At 25.4% G+C, this 27597-nt stretch overlaps 1 protein-coding gene across 1 annotated transcript; it reads right to left on the bottom strand.

Annotated features, from left to right (window-relative positions):
• Positions 1–84: 84 nt before the first annotated feature.
• On the bottom strand, positions 85–26849 carry LOC107457399 (U3 small nucleolar RNA-associated protein 18 homolog wicked). The gene is made up of 16 exons (XM_071186971.1): positions 26792–26849; positions 25666–25738; positions 23415–23467; positions 22620–22689; positions 20728–20865; positions 20557–20621; positions 17230–17294; positions 17019–17140; positions 15419–15502; positions 13517–13691; positions 9332–9432; positions 7985–8075; positions 6609–6732; positions 5662–5833; positions 2717–2862; positions 85–151 (listed from the first exon to the last, which is right to left on the bottom strand). Exons 1-16 carry the CDS (start codon positions 26830–26832, stop codon positions 127–129), a joined length of 1545 nt encoding a protein of 514 aa, XP_071043072.1. The 5' UTR covers positions 26833–26849; the 3' UTR covers positions 85–126.
• Positions 26850–27597: the final 748 nt, after the last annotated feature.

Genomic DNA, 27597 nt, shown 5'->3' with positions numbered 1-27597 from the left:
TTTTTAAAAAAAACTATTCCACAAAAAAATCATTAAAAAGCAGAACCAGAAATAAAGTAAAATCATAACACAACTATGACAATGTAAGATAAAAAATATTTATTTACAAACAGTGAGGCACAAAAATCAGTAATTCTTGTAATGTTTCAACCTAGAAAACAGAGAATTATTTAGTAAAAAATCAACAAAATGTAAAAGTCATAAGTAGGAAATGGATTTTAAGGAGCAAAATATAATTAATTAGTTCAAAAAACTAAAAGGTTCAAAATTGGTTATAGTCATTATAAATTACATACAATTTATTACTAAGATAACTAAATTTTAATAAAAATTTACATAAAACAAATATGAAATAAGATTATGATGGGATAAACATAGCTGCTAACATGGATAGGAAAAAATACAGTAGATTTTACGAAATATAAATTTCCTGATAAGTATTGCAAAATATACTAAATATTTTACCTACAGGGATTTTTATTTTAATCAAAATACAAAAATTTTATTACACTATAAATGGTCTGCAATATTTTCCATTTATGATTGACAATAAATGTACTTAAATTCTTTTTATTATGTTAACTCATAATTTTGAATATTAATAAACAAGTAATTTATTATTGGTAGTTGAAAGATTTTTTTAAATTAGTTGAAAAAGGGAATTCTGAATAAAAATAAATTGAAAATAATAATATAAATAATAATAAAAATAAACTGAAAATAATTCAAATAAATAAATAAGTTTTAAACTGATAACTATAAATGAGGTTTGTTTCATTATGTATTAGTAATATTTGTTTAAATATTCAGGTGAGCAATAAATTGTGTAAAAATTCTATTTCAAAAGGGATTTTTTAAGGAAACTTATTCAGTTTTAGGGAATTTTCTAAAATATGCAAAAACCGGGAGAATTTTTATTAAATCAGTAGACCAGGAGAAACTGGCAAAATCCAGTAGTCTACTGGAAAATCCAGTAGAGTTGGCTGCTTTGGGTAAATCATTACTTGACTACAATTTTACAAAAGTAGATCTGAAAGTAAACATTAATGGTCTAGTTTTGCAATACTTTCAAATACTTATTTTCCTTTAATAGATGTTTAATTCGCATATACCAATTATTAACTTTCGACAGATTTTTTTTTTTCTATACAAAAATTTATAACAAAATTCACAGTATGGGAAAAATAACAGTAATACTTTGCACTAGGCCCTTAAATTTTTCTCTTAATTCTTAAAAAATTAATAACTTGTGTAAGTTTCTTCCTGGTGAGTTATAACATTTTTACATTTCTTTTACAACATTTTTGAAACATAGTATCTTAGAGACACTCCTTAATAAGTTATTTCTTGATAAAAAGATGAAAAATGCATAATTGCAACACAAATGGAAAAAATTATGTAGATTTTTTGATACACTATAAATAACAAGCAAATTAACAGGGCTACAAATGAAATATTCTCCCAAAAATATTTCATATGGATCCTTATCAATCAAAGGAATTACCAATTTAAGCTGACCGCGATACGTTTCCAGTTATGATTAGGTTAAATTAGAAATTAATTTCACTTTATGTTTTAAATTTATAATCAAATTTAGGTAGTTGAAATAAATTCTTGAATAATATAAATTTTTTAAAAAATATTTTAATAGATTTAAAAATGAAATAAATCCATAATTAGAGCTACTAAATATCAAATGATTTCTTTCTTAATACATTATCTAATCAAAATAGATTATCTCAGATTTAAAACTGGAAGAGGAGTAGCATTTTAAAATTTTGGCAAAAAGCATTTTTTTTTTTTTTTAATTTTTATCTTCCATTTGTTTAAATATTTTTTCCTGTCCTTTTTTAAATGTATTTTCCCTCCTTATAAAAATATTCTAGAGAATAAATTGTTCAGAACCCTTAATAAAACATTTTCCGCAAACTTAAGTTATTGCTTTGTTATTGAAGCACACCTTCCTTGTGAATTTTCGTTTTCAGATTTCAAAAGGGAGAAAGATTATTCCTTATTTTTCATCAATGTGTATGGAAAAAAAAATCTTTTGCTTTTAGTCTTGCTCTTTGTTTTATTAGGCAATTACTTTACTTTAAAAAGATAAATAAATGACATTGACTTGCTAGCAATATACTGCTTTGCTGGAGTGTTTCTGCTATTTTGGAGTCAAGGATATAAGAAACCAAAAATTACTAATCCACATTTCGAATGGTAGTAGTGATAAAAGCCTGTAGACCTAGAAGTGTGAAAGAGCCTCAAAATATCCAATAAACTCTAGAATATTAAAAGAACTTTTAACTTCTCTACATATATCCTATTCTTACTGGAGGTATTCAAATTCTAAAAACACACATTCATTTTGTCAAAAAGCTTCCTGGAATTTAACACCACATCACTGATTATAACAACTAAATATACAATGAATTTATAACAGCTGATATACAGGCAAGATGCATTATTATATTTATGAAAAGAGAAAATCTGCAACAAAATAATACTATAAAACAAATTAAAATGAATAATCCTAGAAAAAATAAATATACTGATATTTAATGACAGTACATTTATTTCAATAATATTTTAAGGAACAGTTTTAAGAAAAATATTTTTTGTAATTCTGGTTTCCATATAAAATGTGTATAGAACACTGTATCAAATTATTTTATATCACAGCTTAAAAGAAATATTAAAATAAAATATGAAGTACAATACATACCTGTATAGCAATGCATTCCCTGTATTATTTCCCATTGCCAAAAAACCACTGTTGGGTGAAATATCTAAGCTGTTTACATTTTTAATTCCTTTATAGTCTTCTCTGGCAGGGAAATTAGAAAAAACAGAAAGGCTGGGGACATGAACCTGTTAAAGAGAAAATTAAGCAAAGATATAAATTATTTAGCATAAAAACTAGTATATAAAAGGTATACTTCGATATGTGTACATTAAATAACTAAAACTTTAAATAATAGTTACATATTGTATTGATAGTTCTGTTCATATCAGTTAACTAAGAACTTGAATGAATACTCATTTTTTAGTACGGGGTAAATAATCAATAAATCGGTGTTACTTAACACCATGAAATCATGTGAAAATTGAAAGGCATATGCAGATATCATTAATAAAGCTTTAAAAATTATTCCATATATTTTATTTATTACTATTTGTTGGGCTTGATGGTAACTTTGCATCATTAGATTAAAAGAAACAACTTTTTAGAAGTTCAACTCATCAAAATAAAGATTAACTATGTTGAATATTATTTGGCAAGATGCTATTGCTCCAGATCAACTCTGTTGTGCAATAGAAAAATCAACGTAAGTTACAAAAATTTCAAAATAGTGATACTTATACATATTGCAAAAAATGTATTCAAACATCAATATTTTTATCAGTTTTCTGAATTTTTATTTTAGCATTGATACTATTAGTAAGGGAAACAAAATAGTTGTCAAATTGCTTTACTCGACATTTATCAGAAAGCACGTTTTTTTCAATATGATTTATAGAAAATATAGGGGGACTTTTACTCCAGATAAAGCTTTTTTCAGTAAAATAACTTATTAAAATTCTACAACTTCAAAATCACCAGCATTGCTTACATATGCACTCTCCTTTTCCTATAAAAATATCCAGCAATCTTGTTATTATAAATATAACCAGTGAAAACTCATATCCAGACAAAACTTGGCAAACAGCCAATCAAAGAAGAATATTTTCCTTTCACCAAATGAAAACAAATCAAAATGGTGATTCTTGCAAAGACTTAATTTTTGAAGTGCAATAATAAATTGCAATACATACACCAAAATAACTAGATAATCATCGAAGTTAAAATGATATACACCAGGGTTCGAAAAACCGCCCGTCCACCCGCCCTCGGCGGTCATAAATTCCCCGCGGACAATGAATCTTTTGAATCCGACGTCCGTGCGGACGGCCATTTTCCCGTTAATGTTCGTGATACATTTTCAATTTTTATTATCTTACAAGAGTCTAGCGCCTCACTTCTAAAATGACCCTCTAATCTAGCAATACAGCAGCATACTGTGCATGGTGGAATTGATGTTTTCTCTGTCTGGGAGTACTGCAACGGTTGAAAGAGGCTTTTCAGCAATGAACTTACAAAAAAACACAATACGTATTGGTCTTAAACAAGAAGCGTTAAACGCAATTATGAACATCTACCTAAATGGTAAACCCCTTCAGATTTCTGTGCCAAAACCTCTATAAATCATTGGCTTGATTGTGGAACTGGCAAACGTCATATTTGATTCATTTAAAAAACGCAGTACCCTCGTATATATTGATCTTTGTCATTTAAATTATTTCATAAAAAAAATACTAGGTTACTACTAGTAACCAAGTATTTCATTTATTACTGTATATTGTAATTCTAGTATTTGTAATCCTAGTAACTACTAATTCATTGTGCAATTTATATAAATGTTTGTAATAAATAAGTGAAAATTATATTTTTATTTATTTAGAAGCTACGGATTAGTTTCAAAGGAGGACGGGTACATTGCTGGAGAAGCTGTCCTCGGGGACGGGTAAAATTTCTGAGTTTTTTCGAGCCCTGATATACACATACATTGTTATCCACATATTGTATACAATTATGAAATTTTATAAACTACTATACATATACATAACTGCCAACTGTTCCTATTAAATCGTATTTGTTCCGAACTTTTAGCTTTGTTCCAAAAATATGTTTTAAATCAAAATGTTCCGAGTTTTTGATATTCTAGCACCTTTTCACTTCTTATGCCAATTTTCTTTCAACTCAGGAAAGGTCTAAAACCTAGAAGGAGGGCATGTGATTTTTCCGCAAATTTTGCAGATTTCCGCGTATCTCAAGACCATTGGTTAGCAGTGAATCAAAAATTCATTATCCGACAAAATTTTGAAACTTTAGCTAAATCATGCCAATGATACATTTATAATTCATACGCCAATTTGATTCCTTTGATTTGGTTTATTTTTGCCATTTTAAATATTAGGAACTCCGTCAGAATCTGCTAATATCGCAATTCTTATTCACACGATTTTAATATCAATCTTCAATTTTGGTATTTAGCTCATTTAAAATATATGCGATTTAAAAATTCAATATCGCAATTTGTACTTTCTTATTTTAAAAATCCAATATAGCGAAACCTATTCACGCGATTTTAAAATCCGATATTGCTATTCTTGTAAGAAGTAAGTTTTTTTTAAATTAGTTGCGATAAAGTTGTGATGTTCTTCATTAATAAGTAATTTAATTATAACTGTTAACTCAAAAATTATGTTATATGAAACGTGGATGGTTTATAAATTGATATTTTGCGACTGATATTATGATTTTTGATATTTTGTTTTACTCTTTGTGTCATTATTTCCCCTGATTGGCTTATCATGCTTAGTGTTCCTATATTTGCTTTTAATATGTTGGCAGCTATGCATTTATATTAAAATTCATAAACTAAATTTCATAATTCAATTGTTAAAAGCACATAAACATACACAGAAAATTAAAATATTACTAGAAAACAGAAAAAAAATTAAAGGGAGATAAAATTAATAGAGATAAAAAATTATAATCAATATTTTTCTATATTTTATAATGAATATATTCTATATGTTTAGAAACATATTAATAGGAAAATTTACCAATCTGGTCGCTCCAATTTTGTAAGAAGAACCCATAGCTAAGACTTCAGTTGTAACATTGAATTTAAGAGCTGTGATTTCTGTAGTTAAATTTTTTATAACTTTTACTGGACTTGGAGAAGATGTATTTAATGTTGCACAATCATAAATATTCACAATTCCAGAATCTGACCTGCAATAATTTGAGTTTTTATTTTAGATGAATAGTTTAAAAGTAGAAATAAATGAATAATCATAAGCACAAAATGTTAAGTATTAATTATGAATTATTTTAAAGGTCAGTTATTTTATTACATTAGGTTGATTAACTACAATTAACGATAAATTATGATGATGATTTTATATATACACTTAAAATCATTTTATATGCTATAATATACACTTTTCATAAAATTATTTCATACTTAAAAAAGAATATTCTGTATAAATTCATATATACATATATAAAAAATAGAAAGAAATTAAAAGTTAACTAAAATATATCTACATCTTTGTTTTCCTTAATTTTAAATATAAATTTTGCAGAATTATATATGTTAATAAAATTCTTTAAAATGAAGAATTGAAATATTTATAAAAACTCTAAAACATTTATTATTTTTTAAAGTGAAATAAGTTCATTTTGAGCTAAAGTTATTTTTTCTTTTACAGTTTTAATATTATACATATATTTCGCTTTAGGCAGTATATTTTACAAGTGTGATGAAAAGAAAGAAATGAGAAAACAAATCAATGAGCATAGAAATTAAAAAATAATGCAATGTAATAAAAAAAATTAAACTAGAATTTAAATACACATTGGAAGGAATATTGAAAGGTTCTAAACAATTCAAATTTCACACAAATGCATTGACGTATTTAGAAGGAAAAAAATTATTAAAGCAAATACATTTTATATGCATATGCAACAAAACTTTAATGAATGTTATATAGATAAAAATCCATACCCTGTAGCTAAGAACTGATTGTTAGGGGAAATATTAATAGCTGTTCCAGTAATGCAACCTTCATCTGTAAATTTGAGAATACATTTTCTTGTATTTAAATCCCAAATGTAAACTTCACCACAATCTGAAATTAAACATAGTAAAATAATGATAAATTAATTGAACTCTTACTTACATTATGTATAAACTAGAATGAATAAGGTATTTCAATTTTATTGCCAGAAGAATAGTAAGTTATGTTCAGTATTTTGATATTATTTATATTTTGTGCATTCAATCTACATGCTAAATCGAACAATTTCTGTTGATCTGCCAGTATAACTTTAGCATGATTCATATTAACACACAACACTTTTTTAAATTCATTTGAATAAGAGGCTGATTAAGTGCAACCAAAAAATCGTTAATTGTAATTTAAATATAATTGTTTTGACACCAACAGTGCATTTTAAGACAGTGGGTAAATATTGTTAAGTATTATAAGAGGAAGTTTTTTAAGAGTTAAAACAAGCAGTATTTGCATTCTTCTGGATTTTATTTTTACATAACCTGTTTCCTGGATGATGATTTTTAGTAAAAATGGCTGCTCCTAAGCAGAATAATGCTATATGCTTAGAACAGAAATTAAAAATTTTGAAAGAAGTGGATAGAAAAATTACTTCAAAACAACAAATTCCTTAAAATATTCAAAATCCTAGGAAGCACTTTGCTTACAACGATTAAAAATCATGATGAACTTTTGAAGACAGGAGAACAAAATGTTCAATTTTTCACAATATAATTTTTGTTAAAAAAAATTTCGAAACCTAGAACAAGCCCTGATTGACCATCTAAAAATTATGCATGGCATGAAAAGTTGTCATCTGAAAAAAAAATATTTATAACCGTTGAAGAATTATATTNCGATAGAAAAATCTCCGGAATTTCCGGAGATGCTCCGGAAATTCCGGGGTTGTTACCGGGTATGAATTTGGGAACCATTAGTTAAATTGCCCGCATAGCGGATATAGTGAACTTCCGGTTATAGTGAACCAAAATTTCGGTCCCTTGAAGGTTCACTATAGCGGGGTTTGACTATATTTCTAAAAATAAGTCTAGCATTTAGAATTATAAGTAAATATTTGCTCTATTTTTTGTCTTCACTATATAGTAACCTCACATTATAATGACTGTTTTTGTCTGACCAAAGGAGTCTTTATATCGAGTATCGATAATCTTTATAAGGAGCATCGTATATATATATATATACTATTTTTCTTACATGAAAAAGATTCATACTATATTACTGTTTTTGTACAGTGCATTACTTTTTTTGTGAACCCAATGAATTGAAACATTAAAAAATGTATACATTCCGGAATGACAGTAACACTTACCTCCATGAGAATACAGCTTTGATCCATCGTTGCTGAATGTAATTGCTACAACTTCTCCATTCATTTTTAAACTTCCAATCCACTCTTTTGTCTGTAATGAGTAAAATTAAACAGAAATTAGGCTTTTTAAAAGATATTAAGTAACGCAACATCATTTTTAAAAATAATAATTTAAATTTTTTACATAACTTAGTTGAACACATTTACTCAGTTGAATACATTTATGACAAAAAGTGAAGGAAAGCAATATTTGCTTGTTACTAGCAAGAAACTGGTTCATGAAAAAATCATAAAAGTTCATACATACTTTCATAATTATAAATATAGTATTCATTTATTTATTTTTTGAATGGTATGAAAGAATGTAGTTAATTTTTTTAAACTTTCTTAATTTCTGTTTGATGTGTTATTGTTCTAGGAATGAGACAAATAGACAAGACAATGAAAAATAAATAACAATAGTAATAAAGTACTAACAATAATAAAGTACTAAAGTAATAAAGTACTAATAAAGACAATAATAACAAAGTACTAACATAAAAATTATGAATTAGTCAGAAATGGTTCATTCATATGGGCATAAGGTGACTTGACCTCTTCCCGAAAAAAAAGCTAGCTTTCCCAGTATTAGGTAAATAAACTTAAAATGCGTGGAATAAGTTTTTTTAGGGGGAGGGGTCATTGAAACATGTTATTCAAAAAAAAGTTTTTGAAACCCTAAAAATTTCCGAAAGAAAAACTGAGAAATTACTGAGAGAATGAAAAGTTAATAAAAGAAGAAAAGAATAAACTGTTGCAACAAAATTAAAGTGACAATTCAATTTGTTTATTTGTGTTATTATTAAAATACTTTGTATATTGAAAAACATGTTTCAAATTTCAAGAAACACCAAGGTGAAAGGAAAATCAAGGCATTTGTATTCATTTTCATTAAACTTGACAGCACAAATATAGCCAAAGAGTTGAAAAATCTATGCCAATATTTCTTTTTCCCATTCCTTTTTAAATTATTCATAAATGTCTCTTATTATTTTACTCACCTTAAAAAGAATACATTATCTCTATGTTGCCATCGTTTTAAATAGATATGATCATTCAGTTCAGCAGAAATGAAGTTTGTTATTTTTTGTGACCCTTTAGTTTAAGTGTCACCAACAACTTGCAAGCATTAATTTTAAGATCTGATGAATACTATGTATAATGTTAATATAGAAAATCAAAACTTAAAAATTATGTTATCTTATAATAAAGTATCATTATTAACCTAATTAAAGCCATTATCTATATTAATAACATTTATCACTAGCAAATTATGCAATTAGCCACTATAAAATCTTATAAAATTACTTTTGTTGTAACTAAATGAATATTTCCATAACGTCCATGAATAGCAATATATTTCCCATCAGGAGACATCTGGAATCGGCGAATATTTTGTTGTTCCATTCCTGAAAAGTTATGTATGATAATGAGAATTGGTTATTTAAATATGTATGCAACATTAATTATATTTATATGCAAATTTTAATACCAGAAATTCATTTAAAACATTTTAGTGCAGTTAGGTTACAATTACTGTCAGAAATTCATACCCTCCAACTACTATTTAATTTTCCTAGGTTTAAAAAATAATGGTAAAAAAGGGTACTGTATTGATATTTTATTAACTAGAATCAAAAGAATTATTCACCACCACTACATGAGAATAATTTAAACAGATATACTAAAGGTCAGGTAAAAAATTGGATATGAGGGTGTGCTTAAAAATTTTAATAAAGGTCTTAAAAAATTATTTAAAGCACCTAAACATGTAATAGCAAAATACATGTAATAGTAAATCTTAGTACATCTATTAAAACAGCTGTCAAAAATCAGAGTAGATTTTATAAAACATAAAATACAATATAATAAATAAATAAATAAAAAGTGCAATAACTTGAGCAAAAAAAAGGTATATGGTGTATTTGGTTGTGTTGAAGAGTAATTCTTTTATTTTATGGTATTATATATATATACAGAGAGAGAGGGGGGAAAAAATAAGGGAAATAATAAATATTAATGAAAAGAGAAGAAAATTTATTAAAATAAAGTGTTTTTATAATTAGAGATTATAGAGAAAGACTATTAAAAAGAAATTAAAGTGGATGAACTGACATGTAGCCTCGTAAGAGGGGCATTACCACGCAGTCAGAGTGGGAGCAAATTCAGCAGTTGGAGGTAAATTAGCTCTAACAATCAACAAAATTTTCAAAAATTTATTTCCTGATTTGCTATTACATGTTAATAGTTTTAGGTTTTTTCCAGCTGTGTTGATCCTTTTAGTTCTATAATGAGGTAATACATTATTTTATTTCATCTTAAAATATTTTTCTTCAAATATACGTAGATATATTAACTTTAAAATAAGTAATGCAACAAGATTGAAAATTGAGAAGTAAAAGAAATAAAACAGATACAGTGCTTCTAGTTCCATCTTTGTCGGGTTTTTTTTAATCTTACTTGTGGATATTTTTTCTTTTGTGTTATGTTTAGATGCAGATTGGAGTATTTATGATTTTTCGTCATTGCTGCTGTTTGGATTATTCTTACTTTTATGTTAGCTAAAGAATTCATGCCAGGTAATTAAATATATTTACTAAATTACATATATTCTTCAAATATATATTTACACACATTATTCAACAATAATGGAAGGGACACTTTCAGTTCTTGACAAATTTCTCAAATACTTAAAGTATTATATTATAAATTTAGAGGTGTTTAGTTCATGTGATTTCTCATACTTATCGAAAAAGTTTAAAACTATAAAAGGTTTGAGAGACTTGCTATAAACTACAAATAAAAATAAGTATTCCTGAACACCCTATTCCAGAAAATATAAAAATAAACTTGTAATGATTACTTTGGTTGCTATTTATGATAATTGCATAAAATTTCATAAACCTGGCTTAAATACTTATGGAGATATGATACATTTAAATAGACAATTTTATAAAATAAAAAAAAAACAATCCTTGTTTCTTTGCTATTATTTTAAAATTTTCAATAAAATTAAACAAATTAAACATAGTGTGCATGGTTCAATAAAAAAGTTCATAATGATTAAAGTTTATAATTTTCATATCGAATGGAAAAAGCCCATGCTAAATATCCTGAAAATTTAAAAAGTTTCAAGCAAATTTTTAACGCAGTTTTTGCACTTTTTAAAAGAAAGCTTTAAATAAAAGGTTTCCCACAATTTTCATTTTGTATTATAAAACAAAATTTAATAAAAAATAATAACACATTACAATAATCGCCCATACACAAAATATGAAGGTATAAGGAAAGGAATCATGTCAAAGAAAACAGTTTTATGAGGCATGATCTCCCACAATGCTGGTGTCCATAGTCAGATAATATAGATGTGCGAGCGCACGCTGTGTGCAGATACATTGGTGGTGGTTCTCCAATTTTGCAGATACTTTTTTTTAGTATTTATTGTAACATAAAAAAAGTATCCGTTCAGACAAAGAAAAAAATTGCAGCGGAGAGGAAAGAAAATAAGAAACAGACGACATAATCATGATTTAATCAAGGTAGAAGAAAGTCAGTGTTTAATTGTATACATGCTGCTCCCAAAGAGAAAAGATATGACTGCCACTTTAGCCCAAAGATTAGCGATCCCACAGTTAGCAGTCGAGCATACAATCAGCTAGCTTTTTACAGCTTAACTCGGAGCAAGTATCGATTTACAATGAAAATAAACGATTGCGGCGACAGTAGGAAATCTATTAATTAAATTTTGTTTGGAGCAAAATTACTGATATTACTTGAAATGATAATGATTGCAATTCTTAAAAAATTTTCTATTTATGTATAACTATTAATATTAATCTTTCTCTAATTGTTCTTAATGTTAGTGTGCAAGTATATATAGATATTTTTCTTGTCAAGAGTAAATAAAAATTTTAAATTGTTAACTATTTTCGTATATTTAGTAAAATTATTCTATTATCAAAAACTATTATGAGCTTGCAGATTCTTTTGGATTGTGTGTGCATATTCTTTACGTTTTTATCTTACTATGTCAGTGTCATTTTTAATAAATCTTGCTTAATAGCACTAAATAAAATTTGTCTTTCATTCAATTATCATTCAAAGAATTTTTTTTTAAAATTACAAAAACTATCTAGAAAATTGCTACAAACTTTCAAAATTTTCAAGATATTCAAATCACTTTCTCATTAGTTATTAAAACAATTCAGAACAAAATGAGGGAATTTTTCTTACATTTTTACCCTGGCACGCGATTTTATAAGCGAACTTAAAATGGTTAGATCCTGTGCAATTTTAAATTCATTTTTTTTAAATAATAAATTTGTAATTCATTAAAAGTTGCTTTTTAAGTTTTGTTGAATTTTGTTGAATATTTTTGAAGTTATGGCAAAATAAATATACGGAGAAAAAAAGTTCGTTTTTAAAAAAAATGTCTAAATTTTCATAAATATTTAGCTAAAATAACGAAATTCCATGCAATTATTACGAATAACAGTCATAGTAATCAATGCAAGTTACAAGATTATTGCAATATTTTATGACAAAGAGTTTTAAAAAATACTTGTTTTCGTTCATAATTTCTCACCAATCCACCACATCTCTGAAAGCTTTAAAATTTATTAATAAGAATGAAAAATAGCATGAAGTAAACACCTCTAAAGTTATAAGTCTTTCTTGACATATAATCTTATATATTTATATATAATCTATTTTATCTTAGAGGTAAGCTTAATTTGGAATCAGAGCAATATTCTAAANACATCTCTGAAAGCTTTAAAATTTATTAATAAGAATGAAAAATAGCACGAAGTAAACACCTCTAAAGTTATAAGTCTTTCTTGATATATAATCTTATATATTTCTATATAATCTTATATATTTATATATAATCTATTTTATCTTAGAGGTAAGCTTAATTTGGAATCAGAGCAATATTCTAAAAGTTTTTATATAATTTTCAAACATCAAGATATTGACAATATGACTTAAACAAATGAGTGGGTAAAAAAGATTGAAAATACATATGTTTTTTAAAAAATTGTTCTTTAAAGTATTTAAATTCAAAATATGTAATTCTTAAAGTACTATGAACAATGCAAGTAACAACGCAATTTTCCAAGTATGCATATGCATTAAGTTTCCTTATTTCAAACTTTTATATTTTAATCTAACCAAACAAAATTTTATTTCATAAGAGTGATTAATTATGTACGTCTAATGTGCATCAAATTGATAGATTTATTTCTTTTTATAAAAAAGCATAAAATCTTAATCGAACACAGTTTTTTTTTTTTTAAATATTAATATCACATGCATGCCATATGAGATTACAGTGTTATAATTTACTAATTCATATGCCAAAAATTATTTATTAATAACATAAAAAAATATATTTCATTTAACTTTTATAACTAATGGAACAGTAATTTAAACACTTGATTTAATAATTCATGAATAATAATACATATTTGTTAAATTAGGTAAAATACAAACCTTTTTGGTTAGGAATTCTCACTACTTTTCCCAAGTACATGTCATATGAATAAAAGAAACCATACATATTAGACCCAGCAATAATTTCATTACCATCTGTAGTAAAGTGAGCAGTATGAATCGGAAATGATTCCAAATAAATTGACTGTATTTTGGAGTTGAGTTTTCCATCAACCTAAAATCACAATAACCAGATATTTTAGTTTATACAAATATTACAGGCCTAGACAAATTGATAAAAAAATTTAGCTTACTGCATCAGAAAAAATATTTATTTCAAGGATGATAAAAAACTTTTTCAGAGTTATATGAATATTTCAAAAATAGAGATAACAATATCCATTTTCAAAAATAGATATCAATATCTATCTAATAAATCAATAATTTTTCAATATCAATATTTATCTAATATAAAAATAATTTTTCTGAGTTTTATGAATATCTCAAAATTTAGAAAGTTATGCTTTTTCACAATCAATATTTCAGCTTCTTAGCTTTGAGCTTACAAGGTTTTTACTTAAAAATGAACAACTACAACCATACATGTACAAACATTTTTGAGTCTGTTAAATATGCATTCAGTGTGCATTGTTCTGAATTAATATATGCTCTTAACTGTTTTACATGGTGTAGTTTAATATTCTTGATGAATAAATCAATTGCAAGTCATTTAATTGCATATAATTTGGTAAAATAATCATGAAATGAAAATAAATTAACAGTGAAACACCCAACTTTTGAGTCAGTCTGGACTATTTTATTAAAACATAAATAATAGCCCCTTTAACATAACAATAAAGTTTGAGTACAATTATCTTAGGTTAAATATAATAATTGAGTTACAATTAAAATATTAATTGATCATTAAACATTAATAAGGAAAATTGATTTTAAAACTTTTTGAGGTTTCCAGTTTTGTTATACTAAAAACCTAAAACATTAATTGCAAAGATTATACCATTTATTGCTTACATTATTGAAAATATGCCATTTGATGATTAAAAAACAAAAAGGTATATTAAAAAAAATACAAAGGGTTTTTCTTTCTTTTTTTGTAAAACTATTTTTAAATTATGTAATTGTTGCAGGTAGTTTCAGACAACATATTACGCACTTTTTTTTATATAAAAACAAAACAACATATCACAGTGAAAAAACTAAAAGTGTTTTATTTTTTAAGAAGTTTTTTTTTTTTTAAATTCTTGAATGGTTGAATTTTTTCCATTTTAAAAATAAAATTCCTTAAGCAAACTTTTATTTTCCAAGAAAATGATGCTTTTCAATTGACTATCATAGAAAAAAGGTAGTTNTTATATAAAAATAAAACAACATATCACAGTGAAAAAACTACTGACTGTAGAAAAAAGTAAAAGTGTTTTATTTTTTCAGAAGTTTTTTTTATTTAAAATTCTTGAATGGTTGAATTTTTTCCATTTTAAAAATAAAATTCCTTAAGCAAACTTTTATTTTCCAAGAAAATGATGCTTTTCAATTGACTATCATAGAAAAAAGGTAGTTTATTAAAAGGAAAAATTTCAAGCCTTGTTTAGTGGCTATATTAGCACAGTTAAATGACTATATTAAAATGTAACATTAATAAGCAAAAAATAATAATAATAATTGTAATTGACGAAATATAAAACTTTTAATCCTAATAATTCAATGAAATTACTGGTTGTGGTGAGAAAATTAAATTTTTTTCATCTTTTCTGTTAGGCAAAAATTCTATATCATTCATTAAAGGGGGTATTTTTCCACAATGAAATAAACTTACCAATTACAAATTGCACAAAAAATATGTAATGGATAAATTAAATAAAAACAAAGCAAAGGAATAACAAAAATTAACAAAATGGCGGACAAAGCAGGAAGTAAAACCTTATTAAGAAAAATAAAACATACCTGGAACAAGTTTGCAATTCCATTTGTACCAGTAACTAAAGCAACTCTGGAAGAAGGATGAAACTCAACACTTTTTACAATTGCCTAGAAGTTCAAAGATTTGGTTATTATTAAAAAAAAATTGTAAAGGTAATATCCATATAATTATAAGTATTTTGATGCACTTAATATTTTATTTTATGAATTTAGACATAAGTTTTGATTGTGTGAGATCAGTAATGCCTATCTATAATGATAATAGTAGTCAGAGATAAGATATTTTCCAGTAATAACTGAAGCAATTTTTTGCAGTAAAATAATTTATGAAAAAATTAATAATGCATTCACAGAATTTCAGGGGGGAAACTGTTACTAATGTTGGTTAAATTGTCTTGTCACTCACAATAATGGCTAAGCAAAAAGTCATGAATTTGATTAGTATCCATTGAACAGCACTAAATAAAGTTCTCAAGATTTTTTTTCTGTTTGTATGACTTTAGAAAGCAGTTATACACACGCATATGTAAAAATATTATTGGATTTAACTTGCTGATCCAAGTTTTCAATTGCAAGGAAAAACTAGACCTGGGAATAACCATTCGCAACTTGCCACATGGCAAAGGTAACAAAAGAAAAAGTGGAGAGTTAAATTTATCAAACAACCAGTCAATTTTTTTTAAAAAATTTTTATTGTGTTTACAAATTTTTCAATATGTTTAATATATGTCTATATGTTTAGCTATGTCAACTATATGTTTTCCTTTGTCAATATGTAAAGCTAAATTTTGTCATGTATTTACATTATTTTTATTACGGGATTAACCTTTCATAGAAATAGATTATTTCTAATGTGAATTATTTTTAAAAAAATATAATTAAATTCACGCAAAAAATGATTATTAAAGGAAATATAATTGGTCACCAACTCATTAGGTTTGGGGAAAGAGTGGCTAGTAATTCATTAGTCTACCGGCCACTAAATGGAAATTTAAATTTTCAGGTCTCTGAAAAACTATAAGAAAGGTAAGAAATTTGATTCATGTATCTTTTTGGACTTTTACTGCAGATAAATATCTTATTATTTAATGGATTTCGTTTCATGAAAGGTGAAGAATTACATTGCAAAAAGTTCCTAAAATAAATAAAAAATATTAAACATTAAAATTTATCATTCTTTTATGTAATATTTAAAAATAACTAAAAACCGTTAACTTTTACTGCAGATAAATATCTTATTATTAAATGAATTTTGTTTCATGAAAGGTGAAGAAATACAATGCAAAAAGTTCCTAAAATAAATAAAAAATACTAAACATTAAAATTTATCATTCTTTTACGTAATAATTAAAAATAACTAAAAACCGTTAATTAAGTTTAATTAATTGTATTTTTCAAAAAAAAAAATATTTTTTTTGCATTTATGAGTTAATTTTTTTAAAACTACATATTTCTAAGTAAAAATTCCATTTTCTGCCATTATCAAAAACTTAGGTCTCAGGTGGTTCAGAGAATTTTATTCACTTTAAATCTTAACAATCTTTAAATAATATATTAGCTAGGCTAAAAAACAATTTTATTCTTGAATTATTTATAAACAATAGTTCAACAAAAGTATACTTACACCTTTCATGCTATCATGTGTAAGGCTAGTGCATTTGCGGATATTTATAAAATCTTTAGATAAATTTTCAGATTGTTTTATAAAGTTTCCAGTTTTTTTTAGAAGCTCATCTTCACTTTCTCCTACATAATTAAGAGAAAACAAAATAATTCAAAAAGAAATGTTTAACAAATTTTATACTAAAAACTGTCACAGGAAAATTTATAGTTACCATCAGACTCTAAAATCTTTCGTCCCAGTTCAGCCCACTCTGGGTCTCCATATACTTTTTTAAACCTTAAATATTAGCAAGAGTGATAAAAGAAGTAACAAAAAAGTAGTATCAATATATTTAAAAAGAATCTTATCATAAGAAAGTTACAACTTTTCAATTTATAAAATATAAGATCATAAATTTATGAAATCTAAAACAGTAAAAGATAACAAAAAAGATTAACATATTAGTTTAACTTTTAAAGAACTTTTTTATAAACCTTATATATTATTGCTTACACATTAATTGGATGAATATTATTAGTTGTAAAACAATACAAGTATGCTAAGTATAAAATATTAGTTGATTTCTTGAGATAAAAACAAATTTACAAATACAAAATATTACTAATATTAAATTTACAAATATTACATTTACAAATACAAATTTACAAAACAATATAAAAACAAATTTACTTCAATATTGTTTTCATTTTGCTTTGGTCTACGATTAAAAAAGCATAATTTGAAACTCAATATTTATCATCTAACAAAAATGTAGTATTCAAAATTTTAAAACAAAAATTACAAAATAATATTCACAGCCTTACAGTGATCTTCAATTTTACGTACATTTCACTTACATCCATTTAAAAAAAATGAAATTTAAAAAAAAAAAAAAAAAAAAGAATTCTTATAAACGTTGAGAATGACTATTATGGAAACTTAGTTAAATAATTCAGTTATTTCATTTTGATTTGAAAACCGAAATGTGAAATGCTATTGCAATTTCTTTTTTTTAATAAATGCACGTCCTTTTCATAATTGTTGTTAGAAAAATTATGCATTTTTTAAAAAAAAAGTTTCATTTTTCTCTTTTTGGCATATTACGTTAAATATAAATTCATAAAGACAATCTGAATAATAACCAAATAATGGATTGTAGATTGGATTTAAATATAACTATAGATTTCAAAAAGTTGAAAAAAAAAAACTGTNAGAATCGACTTATAAAAATATGTGTGAAATTATTACATACAAAAATTTAATCATTTTACAAAAACTAACTACGAATCTGTTGGGGAGAGGGAAGTTAGGCAGCCTGAGACAGTTTCAGACTTCCACAAAGTCCTCCATGTTTTCTATATATTTTTATCAGGGTGCCATTCATTCAAAATATTAATATTTTAAACTGCCACTATTCAAAATTAAATATTTTTTATGGATTTATTAAATGGGATTTAACTGCCCCAGCTGGAATGTTTATTAGGATTATTAAATACGAATTGATAAATGTAGGCTGTCAATATAGAAAAAAATAAACCTTAAATGAATCTTAATATTAATAAAAGTTTAAAATTTCATTTTTTTAATTGAACTTTTAATTGGCATTAATTCTAATTAAAAGTCAACTGAAGATACAATACTATCTTATGTATATTATTTAAGAGAAAAATTCATTTAAGAATGATCCCTTACTAGGCCACCATTTTGAAAATGTTTTGATTGTTATTTGGATTAAAATAACAAAACAATGAATTTAAGCAGATTTGATTTATTACTGCATCTTTTAAAAATAAAAAATAGGTGAATGGCCCTGAAATTCATCCATAATAAATTTTATGATTTGGAAGTTTAATATGTGCGGTTTTATTAGTTTCATAAAGTTTTTTAGTTTTAGTTAAAGTTTACTCTACAGTTTTAAATAATTCAAGAAGAATGGAATAGAATCCACCAGTTCAGCATGTTAAAATTTTGTTATTTTAGAATTATTAATTAGGTCTTCATTTTAAATCAAATGAATAAGACTACAATCATGTACGATATAACACTGTAACATAATATTTTTAGGGAATTAAAAGACTTTTAAATAAAAATTAGAAGATAACTATATAAATCTAGCAACTATGCAATAACAACCTTAACCCCCCCCCCAAAAAAAAATTTAATGTAACTGAAATCTGTTGTGTGGATGATAACAGATACCCCAGATTTCAATAGAAATTTCTTGCATATATCTGTGATAAAATCTTAAATTTTGTAGTTAGAAAAAAATTATGATAGGTAGATAAAATTGTTACAAAAAGAATTATGCAGATAAGTTTACCAATTAACAATTTTAAAAGTGTAGGAACGTACAAAGAAATTTTGAGAATCTGAAAAATATTTTTTCAAAATAATAACAAACGCCAGGCAATTGTAGTAAAAATATGAAAATAAAGTCAGGCCAAAGCTGAACAATCTGTTGCTTAGTGCGTCTTACAACAAAGCACATGCCGCAGAAGATAACCATATCGAATAGGGAATAAAAAAAATATAAGTAAAGGGTGCTTACATAAACTTGTTTATGTAAAATGCCAATGACAAGGAATTACAAAATTTAAAAAATACTTTTTTTTCAATAACAATCTATTGAGAAATTTATAAAAAGGATATGCACTTCTAAAAAAAATTATTTTAGTATTTCTCATCGAGCTTCAAGAATAAAGAAAAAAGTTCAACTAAGTTCTAACTAAATTCAAGAATAAAGAAATAAGTTTCTCAGATATCTACTCTCAATGATTATAAAAATTTAAAAAAGAAAGAAAACATAATACAGCTTGTCTTATAATATATTTTTTGCATATGTATATATATATACACCAAAAACAAGTGCAGAATATTTAATAATTCATTCTTTACATTAAACATTTTCAAAATAATAAGTCTCACTTTTTTTTTATTGCTGTACTCGCAGCTGCTAATGGACTTTTATAATGCTTTTACAATGCTCAATATTTTGGTTTTCATAGAGGAAAAAATTGGGAACTGCTGTATTATTACATGTAGACTATTTTTGCAATAATTATTCTACTTCTGAACACAGTATTGAAAATAATCCTTTAAAATAGAATGAATTTTAAGCAAAAGACAACAGTTAAAATATCTAATGGCCAAAGTAATGAATTTATCCAAAGTACTCAAAATGCCAAACAAATCCATGTAAAGATTAATTTTTTTTTCAGGCAAAAATGCATAACATAATTGTTTTAATTATAAAAATTAAATCTAATTTAGAAACAACTGAAAAAGAAAAAACTAAATAAAAAAAATAGAAAATCTTAGATAGAACTTATAAACTATCAAACAACTAACATTAAACTAATTATTATCAACAAATCATAAACTAACCACTATTTAACTCGTGTTATCTAGATTTTGAGAATAATTCTTTTTGATGTATAATGGTCTACAGCAATAACAAATTTTAAAAAATTAATTTTTTGTTTACAAAACATCCCTCTTTAAACATACAACACACAAATATATCCTTATTTTTAGGAATTATACAGTAAATTAAACATACAGAAATTGCTCATCATCTTCATCTTCCCAAGCAGGTTTTCTTTTAACCTCTTCAACTTCTAATTCCTAAAATTAAAATTGTTTAAGAATCAGCAAGTGCGTAAACATAAGATAGAAAATAAGCTTATGCAATATAAGGTTGACAAAAACAATTCAAGGTATAAAAAATTACTTCAATATTGGATTTATCCTCATAATCTTCAAAAGTTCCAAAATCACCACCAAAAACAGCATTTTCCAATTCAACTTCTTCTTCATCTGGCTCTCTGGTTTTTCCTAGTATATCGTGCAAACTTTTTAGCTGAGATACCTGAAAAATCATAAACAATCTAAGAGAAAAATACTTAAATGCTTGATAATAAATTTTCAGAACCTAAAACAATAGTGTGGTCAATGCTTTTTGATATGACACATAATTTTAGTGACCCTGCCACTGTACACCGATATATAAAATCTGTTTCAATTCAAATGACAAAATATTATATTAGTCCGTATAATTGGAAGGTCTGCACTAAAGCATTCAATCCAGTATAGTGATCGAGAATTAGTTTTTTTTTCTTCATAAGAAAACCATTATGAAAATATATGTCAAATATTTTCTTTCTTTCAAAATAATGCGCTTTAATCCTTTTCCTAAATGGTTCACTCTAGTATCCTTTAATTATGAATAAATATTTATGATATTGTGTACTCACAATATACAACCCCACCTTATATTATTCGTTTTTTATTTAGATAATAACAGTCATAGTATTGAGCCTCAACTGTAACATTATTAAAAGTTTTATAGCTTATTAATAGTTGCAAGCAATATGAACATTTATTTGATAACCAAAATTAGTATTAGAACCATTTTACAAAATAATTCTAATTTTCTTCTAATTTCAGTTAACTCAGAAAAAATTGCGTAAAATCACAATATTTTTTTCAATTTAATTATAATTTAAGTTTAAACAATATTCAAATCTTAATTAGAACTTCATTATATATTTAAAACAATACACAAAAGTTCTTATGAAAAAAAAATGAATTTCTAAGAAAAGGATAACACAATAAAAAATGAAAAATTAACATAAATGCTTCACAATAGAATAATGAAACAAACAATACCATGAAGACAAAGAGATTAATATAATTCTTTTTTAAATTTCAGGTTTTCATAGTTTTTAACACAAAAATTAAATGCAAAAAAAAAGTGTTTTTTCATTTTCAAAATATTCATCTAAATTTTCTATTATTTTCCTGATAGTTGCAACTTCAGGTTGTTTTTTTTTTTTCATTAAAAAAAAACTCTAATGTAAAATGACAAAAAAAAATCCATCTTCAGCATTTAAGCATTTCTTTTAAAATAATGAACATAAATTTTATGATCAAGACTTGGATAATAAAAAGGATAATAAATATCTATATTCAAGCTTTTTTTAAGAAATTTTTTTTAATGCAGATAAGTTTAGATGTCAGCATCCTTTTATGAAATTGCATAAGCAACTAACTAAAATGATGCATCATTTAAAATCATTCTTACTTCCTCTACAACAAAATATATCATTGATATCAAACCTTAACTTTTCTAGTATAAAAATAGTAGCATAAAGTTTTATTAAAATGGTAAAAAGTAAAACAAAAAAAGAGTACATTATTACTCTGAAATTAAATTAACCATTTAACAGGAACTGCTTGAAAAAAATTAAATATGCAACAAAGTATTAAAAATACTAATAATTCTCAGTTGTAAATTTTAAGTACAATATTTGTTTTTGCCTTAGATATCTTTCACTGAGAAAAGTAACTTGAGCTAAATATTTCAAGATGACGGAAAAAAAAGGTTGGAAAAAAAGTAAATAATCATTATCTTATTATGTAGTTTTAAATACATTTAGATTATTTTTAATAATTTTTTATAGGAATATTAGTCTGCTTTTTCTTTGGCAAAATAGGCATATCCACATAAGAAACAAAAGTAAAAATTACCAAATCAAATTAAAACTTTATCAATAGAATCCAACATAAATCTGTGTAAAAAAAAATCCATAAAATGAACAAAAAAGAGAACAAATAGCTTACAATTTTCTTCTTTTCTCTATGCAATTTTTTAGGCCTTAACTGGACAATTTCTTCATGCTTACGTTTCTTTCTAAAATTTACAAAATAATTTCATTAAAATTCAATGCCAATATCAAAATATGTCATAAACAGAATTAGTCTAATAAATACTGCATACACATGCCTGATAGTAAAATTCAATAACTATTTAAATTTCATAAAAAATAAAAAAACAAATACATAAGCAAATGAAAAATTTGCTTGTGATTAGATTAGCAATTTATAAATATTTATATTGTAAATTAAGTATCATAGTTTATATTTTTTAAAAAATACAGCATAAAAATATTTAGTTTATTTAAAACATTACTATTCAGGTGAAAAAGCTAAAGTAAGTGAAGCACAAATACTACTACATAATTTCACAAAGACATAATATAGTTTTGGTTTCAGAACATTCCCAGTGTCTAGGAAAAAGAACTGAAACTACAGTTTCAGTATGACAGCGCTTACAATGTTAATTGTGCTTTATTCACATAATTTAGCTTTATTATAAATAATGCAAAGTATCCTCATTTGAATAAGTTAGTCATTCATGGATTCAAATTAATTTCAAAAATTATTTAATTCACAAAGAACAAAGATTTAGCAAAAAGCAGAACAAAATCTGTGGTAGGATGCAATAACTAATAAGATAAGTACCTATGAACTATAAAGAATAAGATGTATGTTACGATTTATAATAACAAAAATGATGCGAATTTGTAGGGGGAAAAATTACGTTGATATAATCATAAAGAATAATGTGACACTTACTGATCCTCTAAATTTTCTTCCTCTTGTTTATTTGAATTTTTCTCTTCAGTTTCCTAAAAAAATTTATATGAATAAAAATGAATTAGACATTAAAGAGACAAGCCAAAAATAAAAAAAAATTACTACATCTGTGAAATGGTAAACCAATAAATACAAATTTAAGTAATAATGTAATGTTACCATTCATGTTTGTTTTTTTTTTTTAAATTTCCAGATCAACCGGTTTCTGTTCTGCTTTTCTAGGATTTCTTCATTACAAATTTTATGGAATGACTTGATACGCAAGATTTTACTTAAACAGTTGTTAATAAAAACTTGAAGTTTTTTCATGTTATTTTTATTGCAGAGACTGATCCATATAGGACAGATTTAATATAAGTATTGAAAATTCTAATTTTTGTTGAGTTTTTTGTGTTCTTGGAATTTATTAAGAATATCATAACTGCCTTTGGCTTTGTTTAATCTACTTAGTGTATCTTCATCAGTTCCTTCTTTGTTGTTAATTATACTTCCAAGATACATAAAACTGCTCACCTCCTCTAGTTTATTATTTCCTAAGAATATATCATTTAATTGCTTAAAATTAATTTTCAAAATTTTAGTTTTATTTTGGTTGATAATAAGCCCAATTTTCTTTGCATCTATGTTTAAAATGAGTGTGTTTGTTTGCATGTTTTAAAGGATGCTGGTCAGTAAGTTGTCTATGAAATCAATATCAGAAAGGTATTCAGCAAGGTTTCAACTTATACCCCTTTTATTCTCCAATACTCTCTTCATAATCCAATAAATTGCAATTAAAAAGATCGTTGGAGAAAATATAGAACCCTGTCTAACACCTGAATCACCTCAGCATTATAATAACAAGTTAATTAGCAGCTGTGGTTTGGAAAAAAAATTATTTAAAGTGATTAATGAAATATTAAAATTATGAGTTTTTTTTGGGGGGGTGTATACATATGTTGAAAAATAATAAAATAAGCTGGATTACGATTTTCAAAATACAACCATTATAAACGTTGAGAAAGTTATCAGTAAAATATAATTCTTTATTTCGTTTATTTTATTATATAAATTAAAAGCTTTATGAAAAATGCATACGGAACATATGCATTATTTATTCTAGATATCATTAATAAAAAATATTTTTTTAAAATGATGCAATTCTTTCTCATTGGAATTAAGTAATTTTATATAAAAACTAAAATATTAAATAAAGAGTGGATTATAGACTTGATATAAAAATAATTATTAGTAATTTAAAAAATTCTTATTTCCTGGAACCCTTGTGATTCCTCTGCATAACACCTTTTAGGAACCTCTGCCGCCTAGAACAGATTACTCTTCTTTTAGAAAAACACCGTAAATGAGCTCATTAAAGCCAGTTAGTTTGTCTCAGATATTAAGGGATCTTGAATTTGATAAAAAAAGTTTTCACAACAGCGCGAGAATCACGCATATTTTTTCCTTTTCTTGCAATAAAAATGATTAACGCGAGAAGTTCGCACACTCTATTAATCAATTTCAAATTTAGGGAATTTTGGAAAAAATTTCGTCTTTTACCATTTTGAATAAAATCCGTTTAACTTTTCTTCCTTGAACTTTCATTGTTTTGAACATTGGTCCTTGTTTTCTAGCTTCCCTATTTACCAGTATTGTTCAGAACCGGTGCACACAGCAGAACACCACAACCCCGAACCACGGAGCCCCTTTCAGAACACATTTCTCGGCAACCACATGTTCACCGTAGGTAAGGTTTCTTCATGTAAGACGTTTACATTTTTTGTGAATGAATGTAAGATGGACAAATACCTTGTTAAGGTGACATCTTATACTCTGTAACGGACAAATGAAAATGAAACAAATGTCGGTAGAAACGGTCAAAACGAAACAAATACGAATATTTTTCAGGCAAATAAATATAATAGCTGATGAAAAAGTACTTAGATATCAAACGATTTCCATATGATGATGCAGCAAAAATATTCAATCAGAAGATGTTAAAAATGTATTATAATTAAAAAGATAATTTTTTTCCAAGTCTATTCGTGCTTTTTTAATTTTTAGAAATCTCACGTAACTTTTTGAAATCTCACCCTGTTTTTGAGAAAGGGTGAGAAATTCTCTCCCATTTTTTTTTTAATGAAAACACTGACTTAGCAATAAGAAACAGCAAACCTATAGTTTACTTTCTTCCAATAGATAACAAAAAATCAACAACAACCTTCAAAAGATACAAAAAATAAGTATTTACCATAAAATATCTGCTTTTCTTTTTGGCTTTCATCTTTTGTGATGTATCAACACTCATCTTTAATGTTTTCTTCCTAATTAAAAATAAGTAACAACATAAGTAAGTATAAATTTTAAAAATAAGATGAATGGAAACACTACATAACACAGTATGAACAATATTAATCAAATAACGATATATAAACACAGTAAAATACTATCTGTACTAAGAAAAGTTTTTTTGTTCACAAATTTTAAATCTTACTAACTCTTTAAAACTGTTGACTACTACGGCATGAAAAGTAGCCTTAAATTGCATACTTACCAATTATATTGCGTTAAGTAAGTCTCTAAACATTAATCCCATCAATCACGCCTTAAATTTATCCCCAACCCAAACTAATATTCCTTTGAATGAGTTTTGAAATAATAAAATCTTCTCAAAGAGGCAGATTAGAGAAGTAAAGCAAAGCTCAGAATTTTTCCTTTTCGATACCTTATAAGTAATTCAGATATTTATTCATTATTGGTAACATTAGATAAAAAGTACTTTTATTATTATATTGGGTACCAACTTCCCCAGACTCAATTATAAACATAATTGATTATGCATTGAAGAATTCGATGATAGAATGGTAATTTTTAATGTCCTATCAAAAGTAGCATAAATTCTTAATTTAAGTCTTTATAACAGCATTTGCCATTACCTAGACGAAAAGTGTTATGAACAACATTAGACATTGGTAGAACTATATTGTAATTTTTAAATTACAAAAAAGTAGTTAAAACAGGACAATTAGTTATACAAATAAAAGATATTAAGCATCATAATAAGGTTAAAAAAAAACCTAGATGTGAAGGAGAAAGGACAATAAACTAGAAGTCTTATACTAAAGCACAATATTAAAATATGAGTCATGTATAATGTAAAAAATGTTTGTTGCAAAGAAACAGAATGTAGCTAATCTTGAGGATATTTCTATATCGTGATCTGCCACACCAACTACCAGACTAATTTAACAAAAAGTAGTAAAAGCCTTGTTTTTCAAAAAACATGGAATCGAATACATTATATAGTAAACAAGATTATCATTTTTTAATTAGAAATAAAATATAAATGTATTATTCAATTACTTTAAATTTATTACAATATAAAATTTATTTGTAGAATGTATTTTTCGTCGCGCATGGATTTGTTTACTTGTTTGGATTAAAGCATTTAAAGCGATTCCGGCTGCTTATGTTGACCCGATTGTGAAACTTGAATAAATTACTCTTGTAAACAAGCTCGTCGCATTAATACATAAAATCAGAGATCTTTTTGATTTGGCAGAAATAGTCAGCCAAACATTCATTTACGTTAAGTATTTTATTTTAGAGAAGCTTCAAAGATTTTTCAATCTTTCACTCTTTGGAAAAATTATTTATCTTAAATCTAATGCTTATTTTAATATAAAATTCACCCACTATTCATCAGTTGTAGTAGTTTTATGAAATTATGGGTGCATTAGTTAAAACTAAAGATGCTTTTTCCTCTGCTAACTTACTTTTGACCGTTTGTGCTGCGTCTTTACTTGTATATGTATCCTGGGAGCTCCTCCAAAGTGATTTTTCTTTTGTTGATTTATTTTCTTTTATAATTTTAGATCTTTTATTGATTTGTATTTCATAATTTCTTAATATTTAATTTAAATCTTGAAATCAACATTTCTCTTTTCCACATCTCCAGTGCCATTGCTTACAATCCTGATGCATTCTATGCTTACTAACTACATACTGTGTTTACTAACTACATATTAAGCATAGTATATTTTCTTAAGATATCAACAATTTGTTTTTATTAATAGCAATAACTTGGATTATCAAAATGAGATTGGTATAAAAATAGTGCTTATTTATTTGATTAATTGAGTTATCAAATTACTTGAATTAATCAAATTAGAAATATCAGTCG

Source organism: Parasteatoda tepidariorum, chromosome 10 (assembly GCF_043381705.1).
Source record: "Parasteatoda tepidariorum isolate YZ-2023 chromosome 10, CAS_Ptep_4.0, whole genome shotgun sequence".
NCBI lineage: Eukaryota > Metazoa > Arthropoda > Arachnida > Araneae > Theridiidae > Parasteatoda > Parasteatoda tepidariorum.
Note: the sequence above shows the minus strand (reverse complement) of the source record. Positions and strands in the feature narration are given on the sequence as shown.